The sequence below is a fragment of the Condylura cristata genome, unplaced genomic scaffold, assembly GCF_000260355.1.
Source record: "Condylura cristata isolate star-nosed mole 26May11 unplaced genomic scaffold, ConCri1.0 scaffold00053, whole genome shotgun sequence".
In the NCBI taxonomy this organism is placed as follows: domain Eukaryota; kingdom Metazoa; phylum Chordata; class Mammalia; order Eulipotyphla; family Talpidae; genus Condylura; species Condylura cristata.
Window position 1 is genome coordinate 457952 of NW_004567154.1, and position 9257 is coordinate 467208.

A 9257-nucleotide genomic window follows, 5' to 3' on the forward strand; every position below is an offset into this window, starting at 1 on the left:
GTGTGGCAGACCTCTCCTGACCCGCCCGCTGCTCCCCTCAGCAGTGTACTTCGTTGATCTGCCTGTTCTGCTCCCCACTCTGTCCTTGGTGAATCCTCTCACCCTTCGCATCTCTGGCCTGTACCCCAGTTCTGTATGGATAAATAAATCTTAAAAAAAAAAAACCTCATTATTTTAAAAACTGGTTTATAAAAAAGGGGAGAGAATCAAGCATATATAACCTGTTCTTTCCTATAAAAACTACCTCAAATAACTGATGAGAGGAAATCTTGATGATATTCTAGCTAGCAATTAAAAACAATGATAGATCACTTTGCAACTCTTGCCAAATTAATGGAACTTAGGCGATGATCAGCAGGACTACAAACCACACAAACAGAGCTATAACTAGACATTATAAACTTCTGGATGGTAGTCATATTAATAAAGTAGTCTTGGCCCAAAGAAACCCCAAGCTGGAATCTAATCAAGCCTGTAGATCTGAGCTGTCCCATGAGGTGGCTATAAGTCACCTGTAACTACCAAGCATGAAAAAAGCATTTAGTATGACCGAGGAACTAAAGTTTTAATTTTATTGAATTTATTAATTTGGATTGAAAATTGATAATCTGGTTACTGGAAAACTTAATTCAGCTACTGGAAAACTTTACATTTGGAATGACTTAAGTTTGTATCTCTCCTTTCTTGACTCTAAGTTTAGGATATTAAATACTCTAAACACAGGTCAAGTATTTCTAAGGGAAATTTGTAGCATATGAATTGAGCATATGAATTGAGATGCCCTGTATGTCTAAAATATAGTATACTAGATTTTTGAAAACTATCTCATCAATAATTTTATATTTATATATTTAAATAACTTTTGGATTTATTGGGTTAAAATATAGTACTAAAATGAATTTCACCTTTTTGGGTTGATTTTATTACTTTCACTATGTCATTTTATATTCTTCACAAAGTAAACTAAAATGAAGAAAAATATGTCCTTATTATTCACAATAAAAAGGGTCTGCTTCCCTCTATACACGTTAAGTGGAGGGAGCACTTACTGGCTTCAATGGATTGTGTACTATTTTGATTCTGACCCACCAAGCAGATCTCATCCACATCTGCTAAACGGACTAACTCCATGGGAACTGTGATGGAGTGAGCCCTTTCTGTGGTGTCCCAGATCTCACTAAAGTAAGAAAAGAACCCATACAGGAAAAGAGGACAACCAATTTGTTATACTATAGGCTCTTTGTTTAGATAAGGTGGAAAAGGGATCCTTTGTTGAGTACATGGTTATAAGCACTGTTGAGGTCTGGAAGATTGTTAGATTGACACTGGGTCTCTTATAATGCAGTTAAGGTAGACATTAAAACCACTACTGGATTAAGAAACTTCCACAACTTGTCTCAAAGCTTTAAATAATGGAGGAAGTTCCTTTTCTAACTGACAATTAGTTCTGTATTGGCAATGCTGTTGGCTATGAAACTCACCACGACAAGTAAATGATTAAATTAAACCACTTGGTAGGTGTTGTAGTAACAGATAATACTAATACTTTTTATTTTTTGAAAGTCCCAGTTTACCCCCCTGGCAAGGGCAAAGGTGGAGAAGAAACCAAGTCTCCATATTCTGGGGCACTGTCACTGGCTACTTTAACAACAGACACTCCACCTCTACTAGAAACAACAACAGCATGAAGTCCTTCAACACTTGGTAAGTTTTTATATAGAAACTGCTTGAGGTCATCCACCATGGTGCCCCCACCCATGATCTGTGCTCGACTTCTCAACCTGGTTCCCAGGGGCCTAATTTCACCTTTTAAACATTACATATGGGGCCTCCCTGGTGGCACAAGGGGGTTAAGCAAGTACTATGAAGCTATCCACAGCCACTGCAGCACAGGTTCATCCCTAGCTGGCTGAAGGCAGTGACTCACATGGCGCGGCAGACCTCTCCTCTCTCACCACTGCTCCCCAGCAGTGTATTTCAGTACATCAGCCTGTTCTGTTCCCAATTCTGTCTCTCGTGAATCCTCTAATTCTCCCCCCAACACACACCTCTCTGGCCTGTACCCCAGTTCTTGCATGCATAAATAAATGTTTTTTAAAAATAGAAATTACACATGTGGGTATTATTAGGCATTATATCTTTGAACATTATATCTAATTACCCACTCACAGGAACTACAGGGGATAGTAAAAAAATTTTTTTTCTTTGTTCTGTGTAACATTTTAAAAATCACAGAATACAAGCAATGAAGTACAGATTTAAAGACAATATTTTGGGCAAGATGACTAGCTTAACAATAAAAAATACTAAAAATAGGGCCCTCCCAGGTGGCACAATGGGTTAAAATGTAGCACTATGTAGCTATGTCAGCTACTACAGCATGAGCTTAATCCCTGGCTACCAGGGAGGTGACCCACATGGCACAGCAAACCTCTCCTGACCCGCCTGCTGCCCCCTCAGCAGTGTATTTCAATACATCTGCCTGTTCTGTTCCCCACTCTGTCTCTGGTGAAGTCTCTCACCCCCCACACCTGTGGCCTGTACCCCAATTTTGTATGCCTAAATAAATAAATCCTTAAAAACCCCCAAAAAAGCAATAAAAATAAAAATAGATGGAGGGGGATCATGGAGATAAAATGAGACTTAAGAGACATACCAACCAATCACTATACCGGTCATGTCATTTGACTCCCAATTCAAAGAAGCAAAACTGTAAGATTTTGTGTATATATGACAATAAGAGAAATGTGAATACTAGTCATGTTACTAGATGAATTATTACAAAATATATATAACATTAAGGAATTACTGTTTTTTGATATGAAAATGGCTCTAAATATATTTAAGAATTATCTCTTTAAAGTAATACATCTAAAGTATTTACAAATGAAGTGATATGATGCCAAGGATTTATTTTTAAATAACCTGGGGGAGGGGGAGGAGGGTGGAGTATTTGCAAGTGTGGAAGAAACAAGTTTGGCCACCAGTTGGTAAGTACTGAAACCAGTGAAGGCTACACAAGATAGCATTGTACTATTTTACTTTTGCATGTGAATTTTTCTATAATTAAGAATCTAAAAATAAGAACAAAAATCAACCTGTACTAGCTCCCGCTAGCCAAAGTTGAGACAATTTAAACATCAAAAAAAAAGATAAACACATTCACTTACGTTTTTAATAAATACAACTACATTAAAAACCTCATCAGTCATCTTTATTTTATTCTTTTATTAATTTGTGTTGATTGTTCACATGCCTATATAATTTCAGGGTTAGATATTTACTCCCCTTTATAAACAAATGCTACACTCACCTTCCACCAAACTTCCTGTGCCAGTGGCCGAGCCCCTCCCTGCCTTTCTCTATCCCTTCCCCAACCTTCCCTCTGGTAACCAAAATATTTTCGGTTGACCAACTCATTTTGAAAGCAGGTATATATCCTACCTTTTCTACGCTAATTGTTTTTAGGGAACAAACATTTGGATGTGAGAAAGTTCTTAGAATTCCAACTAATAAGTTGTAATCCTTCATGGATTTAGGTGGTGATTATTAATAGTTGCTAGAAACAAGTCATAAAAGGTTGAACTTTATAAAAATTGATGGGTTTTAACAAAACCTGAATCTAGTGATCATGATTTTTTCCTCTTTAAAATATGTATTATGTAAATTTTCAAACATATATAAAAGTGCAGAGAATAACATAACAAACCGCATGTGCTTATTATTCAGTTCCAATAAATATCAACTCATGGCCAATACTATGCCATTTTATACCCACTTCTTTTAGACATTATTTCACCTATAAATATGGGTGTATGTACCTCTGAAATGGGTTTCTGAATCCTGGCAGTATTGACATTTTCGATGGCATGATTTTTTGTTATGGGGACTGTCCTTTGTGCACTGTAGGATGCTGAGTGGCATGGCTATACTCTGCCTCAAGTTGTAATAAGTGGGTATGACAAGAGTGTCTCCAAGACATTACCAAATGTCCACTGGAAACACAAAATCCATCCCACCCTCATCCCACTAAGAAGCACTGTTGTAAAAGGTAAGAACAATTAAAAATAAAAATACAACACCGTTCTCCCACCTAAAAACATTAACAATAATTCATGAACATCATAAACTATCTGAACAATTTCTGGACATTATAAATGTATCTGGTCAGTGTTCATACCCTCCTAATTGTTTTATACAATATATTTTTAAATGATTTATTTATTTATGCTTACAGAACTGGAGTACAGGCCACAGGTGTGGTGGATGAGAGGATTCACCAGAGACAAGCGAGTGGGGAACAGAACAGGCAGATTGACCAAAATACACTGCTGAGGGGAATAGCGGGTGAGACAGGAGAGGTCTGCCACGTCTTGTGGGTCAGCTCCATGGCCGGGGATGTGACTCGTGCTGCAGTGGCTTTGGAGAGCTTCACAGTGCAGTGCTTTAACCCACTGTGCCACCAAGGGAAAGACTTATACAATATATATTTTTTTAATTTTCTAAGAGGTTCTAAACAAGGTACACACTACAAAAATTCCCCTTCCTCTTTTTTCTTTGCAATAAATTCAAGAGAGGACCACATATTCCAATTGGTTTATTTGCCTCATATCAATAAAAGTTTTCCCTCTGGGGCCCTCCCTGGTGGCAAAACAGGTCAAAGCACAGCACTATGAAGCTATCAGCAGCCACTGCAGCACAGTTGGATCCCCAGCCAGGGACGTGACCCATGTGGCCTGGCAGACCTCTCCTGACCCACCCACTGCTCCCCTCAGCAACGGATTTCAGTTTTCTGCTCCCCACTCTACCTCTGGTGAAGTCCCTCACTGCCCACCTGGCCTGGTCTTATATGCATGCATGCATGAATAAACAAACAAATAAATAAATCTTTTTTAAAAAGCTTTCCCTCCATTTCTTTTCTTTCTTCCTGTTTACTTATGGAAGAGAACATAGCTTTTGTCCTTTAATTTCCCAGTCTGGATTTGGCTAACTGCAGCTCTGTGCTTTCATTTATCATATTCCTCTTATACCAGTGCTTCATGTAATGGATAGCTATAAAAGCTTGATTGGACCCTTGTTTGAATTTGTGGCAAGAATATTCTATAAATAATGTTGAACACTGATCAATCTTGATAAAACTGATATTCGGTACCTACCAATTCAATGCAAAAGAAAGTTGAAACGTATACAGAACTACCCATGACACAATCTTGCCAAAGACACAAAATGAACCTGAATCCAGTCAATCTTAGATTTAACGATCAGTCTACAGGAAATACAGGGGCTGGAAGAACTTGTTAAATAACATCATGGGACATAAATTCACAGTGTAGAAAACTGTATAAGACCAATGACCCAGTTTCTCCTATAAATAGGGAAAAAATAAAAAGGGGTAAGAAAAAACATCACATACTAGAAAGACTGATTTTAACATCTGGACCTCACTTGAATCCTGATTTAAATACACAGACTGTAAAAAATATATATTTATGGAACAGTCATAGAAATCTAAACACTTACTGAATATTAGAAATTAGAGTTATTATTAAATTTTTCTTGGAATGATATTTTGCGTATTGTTTTAATTATCTATATTGTAGAGATACATGCTAAGGTAATTATCAATGGAACAATACCTGAATTTGATTTAAAATAGTTCAATGGCAAGAAAGAAGGGTATAAAAATGAGACTGAGCACATGGTGCTAATTGCTGAAAACTGGATGATGAATACCTGGGGTTCATTATATCAATCTCTCTACTTCCATATGTTTGAAAATCAGCATAATAAAGTTTTCAAAAATATCAAGTAACCTCCCTGTAATGATGGATCGGCAAGCATCAGAAACTAGAAGGATCTTACGGTAATTCATGTGACATAGAAAAGCAGCCTGTACTACAGAAAGTGGAATAGAAGTCAATAGATATTTAGGTGGGAGAATGAATAGGGCTTGGTAATTCACTGAATATACAGGGAGAGTGTCAAGAATTAGGCTCAGATTCTGGTTTGAATCTGGGGCTGGCACTGAGATGGGGTAGATTTGGGAAGGGAGGTTGGGTTTTGAGGTACCTATAAGACCTAGTATAGAGATGATAACTGAAGCTAAGGGAATAAACAAGATACCCAGGATGAGAGAATGCCAAGTGAGAATGCCAACTGAGACAGAACCCTGAGGAACATCCAAGGTTTCTGCACAGGAGCACATGTTCTGTGTGGGCCTAACCCGAGATGTATGAGCATGGAAGGGGAAACTGGCAGAAGGTAGGGACATGGGGTAACTGGGAGCGGGAATGGAAGATGTGCCTGTGTCTGTGTGCACACATGGGGAGTAGACCCTGGACCACAAGTTAACTCCTCCCTCCCTTGCCAGCTCTCCTCTCTTTCCAGACTCAGGGCCCTCACATGGAGTAACTCTTTGGGCAGCTGGACACCACCGCCACCCCACCCTAGTGTGAGCCTCACCTTCAGATCCTCACATAGGTCACCATAGTCGATTTCGATGAGGGCCTCTCGTGCATAGATACTGGAAGTTCGCTGGGAACCACTCACTGAATCCTCCCCCTGGGAGCTACCCTGCAATAGCAAGAGGGAGAGTCTAATGCAGCAAAATGTCCATGAGAGTTTCCTGGTGGGTGTAAGAGGTGATAAGAGCTCCTTTGCAGCCTCCAGTGTTACTGAGACAGGACCAGGCTAGAAAGTACTTGTGGCAAAAGTGAGTTTAAAGGCAAAAACCCAAGGTGAAAATTGGGCTCTACTGCTGATTAACAATGTGATCTGGGTGAGGCATACTGTCAGATACCAAGTTCTCTCATCTGTAACGTGGAATGATGCCTGCCTGGCAGGGCCATGATTATGACTAGAAGTAATTAAGCCACAAGCTACTATGAGGTGATACATGTACATTTCTAGTGCTGAAAATATTTTGCTGAATTAAACTGAAATGCTACTTGAGAAGGGGAAACGATATGTGGGTCTAAAACAGGACATATGCCACCTCCTCCTGGTTAACATCACCCACCCCCTTGCTACCAATCTTCAAATGTCTTGGTTCCTCTACTGGCTAGTGTCACTCCCTTTCCTCTAGGCTTAATCACTTCCATATTGCTGATGTCCCTTACCTTACCTTGCTTCTACCCAACCCTCTCCTGGCCAACTTCACTCACCACAGAGTCCCACAGTCTGTCTTCCTTTCCTCTCAACTAGTGCGCCTCAACTCCCACTCCCACCAAGTCCCATCACCTGCTAGAGCTAACACTGCTTAAGTCCCTGAGGTTAATGACTGTTTCCCTCTCCTGGTTTACTGCTACCACCTACTGACATAGAGAACTAGGCCCAATTCAACTTCCCTTTAACACCAAGGCTATTCCCCTTCACCTCACCTGCCTTCACAGCCTCACCCGGCCTCATCTCCTCTGCATCCCTCCTTATGTCCCTCACCATCTTCCCATCTACCTCTCTCATCAATGTCGTCCTCTACCTCTGAATGTTGACAGCTCATGTCCACAACCAGCCATAATACTCACCTCTTCCTGACTAATATCATCCATGGTGCCCTTAGACAGTGGCAACTTGATGTCCTGCATTTTGCAGGCCTGTAGCAGGTTGTGGCGATCACTCCGCTTCTGTTCAAGCTTGGTCTCAATGGCTGTCACCTCCTTTTGTAAGTGGGTCATTTCCCTAAGAAATGACCAGGAAGTTGGGTGAGACCCGATCCAGCAGGTTACCTGCTCTACTACCTCCCCCAACCCTTGGCTTGAACCCACTCACTTGTTAGCGCCCCCCAGTTTCTTACGAATCTCCTCCATCTCATGATTCTTATCATTCACCTCCGACTTCTTGGCCAGATGCTGATTCTTCAGGTCTTGTAGCTGGGCCATGGTCTCATCTATGATCTTCATGTGTCTTTGTTCCTCCTGGTCCCAGCCAGGGAGGGGGGGAGAGGACCAGGACAAGAGGTGAAGGCTTCCCCCATCTCACCTTGGGATCTTCTTCCCTTACCCCCACCCTTGCCACCGGATAGTTTGTTGGGGCCTCTCTTCAATGACCTCTGCCTTTACAAACCCACATCACCCCTGAGGTAATTTGTTTGGCTGCTCTCCATTATCCAAGTTGCCTTCTATACAAAAGTTCAATGTACAGAAAAAGTATAAAGCATGGAGGGGTGAAAAGGAGGGAGAGCTCATAATCCCAACAGCAAGAGATACCCAATTAATATTTTAGCCTATTTTCTCCAGCATAACTTATAAACAGCTCTATATAATTGAGACTTGAATGTAATTAAAACTCTACATTCTGATTTAAGGTTTATTTGAGTACTTTTCCTCCATCAAAACTACTGTCATTTCCAAATAAAGGCCTAGAATCTGGATCTATGATTCTGGATCATCTAGATATCTGCCCAGTCCTCTCCCAGGATTTTACTCCCCAATCTGCATTTGCATTTAAGATCTTGATGACACCAAAGAAGACTATTTTAGCCATTAGGGTTTAATGGGGAAAAACCCAACACAATAACAATATAAGAATTCAGGGCCTCCTTGGTGGCACAAGGGGTTAAGTCTCAGCACTATGTAACCATCGGCAACCACTGCAAAATGAGATTGATTCCCCAGCTAGGGAGCTAACAGCACATGACACAGGAGACCTTTCCTATCTTGTCCACTGCTCCCCTCAGCAGTGGGATCTGCCTGTTCCACTCCACACTTTCTCTCTGGTGAATCTTCTCACCTCCCACCAAGCCCATACCTGCACTTTTGGCCTGCACCCCAGCTCTTGTATGCATAAATAAATAACTCTTAAAATATATATATAATCAGACAAATATATTCAAATCAAATCACCTCACAGGAGTGAATGATGTAAGGAAGAAAGGTTTCACAAGGAATTTAAAGAGAAAGGGCATGGGAAAAGTGAGTCGTTAGACAGTATTCAGTGACCCAGGCAGCAGCACAGGCATACAGTGAAAAGGGACTCAGTTTCAGCAAAATACCATTATCTGTTCCATGGAATTAATATGGTCAATTATAATATTCAATGAATAGCTCCTTCTTGGCTTTTTGGTTACATTTATCAAATAGATATGTCTGTCTACATTTAAGTAATGTTAAAGAATTGTTATGCCAACAATGGAGATCTTGGCAATATTTTTTCTTTAAAAGGGGCTTGGTGGCCCTCCCTGGAGGCGCAGCGGGTTAAAGCACAGCACTAAGAAGCTAAAGCCACTTCCACATGAGTTTGATTCCCGCCTGCCCCGGAGG

At 40.5% G+C, this 9257-nt stretch overlaps 2 protein-coding genes across 5 annotated transcripts in view; both read right to left on the minus strand.

The window, feature by feature from the left end:
* Positions 1 to 9257, minus strand: part of SMC1A (structural maintenance of chromosomes 1A) — a 50422-nt gene that overhangs the window by 19311 nt on the left and 21854 nt on the right. For all 4 annotated transcript variants that reach the window (XM_012734294.1, XM_012734293.1, XM_012734292.1 and 1 more), the window contains exons 17-19: positions 7768 to 7913; positions 7524 to 7677; positions 6463 to 6573 (exon numbers count right to left, since the gene is read on the minus strand). In XM_012734294.1, coding sequence (XP_012589748.1) covers positions 6463 to 6573; positions 7524 to 7677; positions 7768 to 7913 — 411 coding nt within the window. The remainder of the gene's footprint in view (positions 1 to 6462; positions 6574 to 7523; positions 7678 to 7767; positions 7914 to 9257) is intronic.
* LAMTOR3 (late endosomal/lysosomal adaptor, MAPK and MTOR activator 3) lies at positions 1375 to 1744 on the minus strand. The gene is given in 3 exon segments (XM_012734295.1): positions 1375 to 1436; positions 1439 to 1615; positions 1618 to 1744. Coding segments are annotated over 3 exon segments (366 nt in total).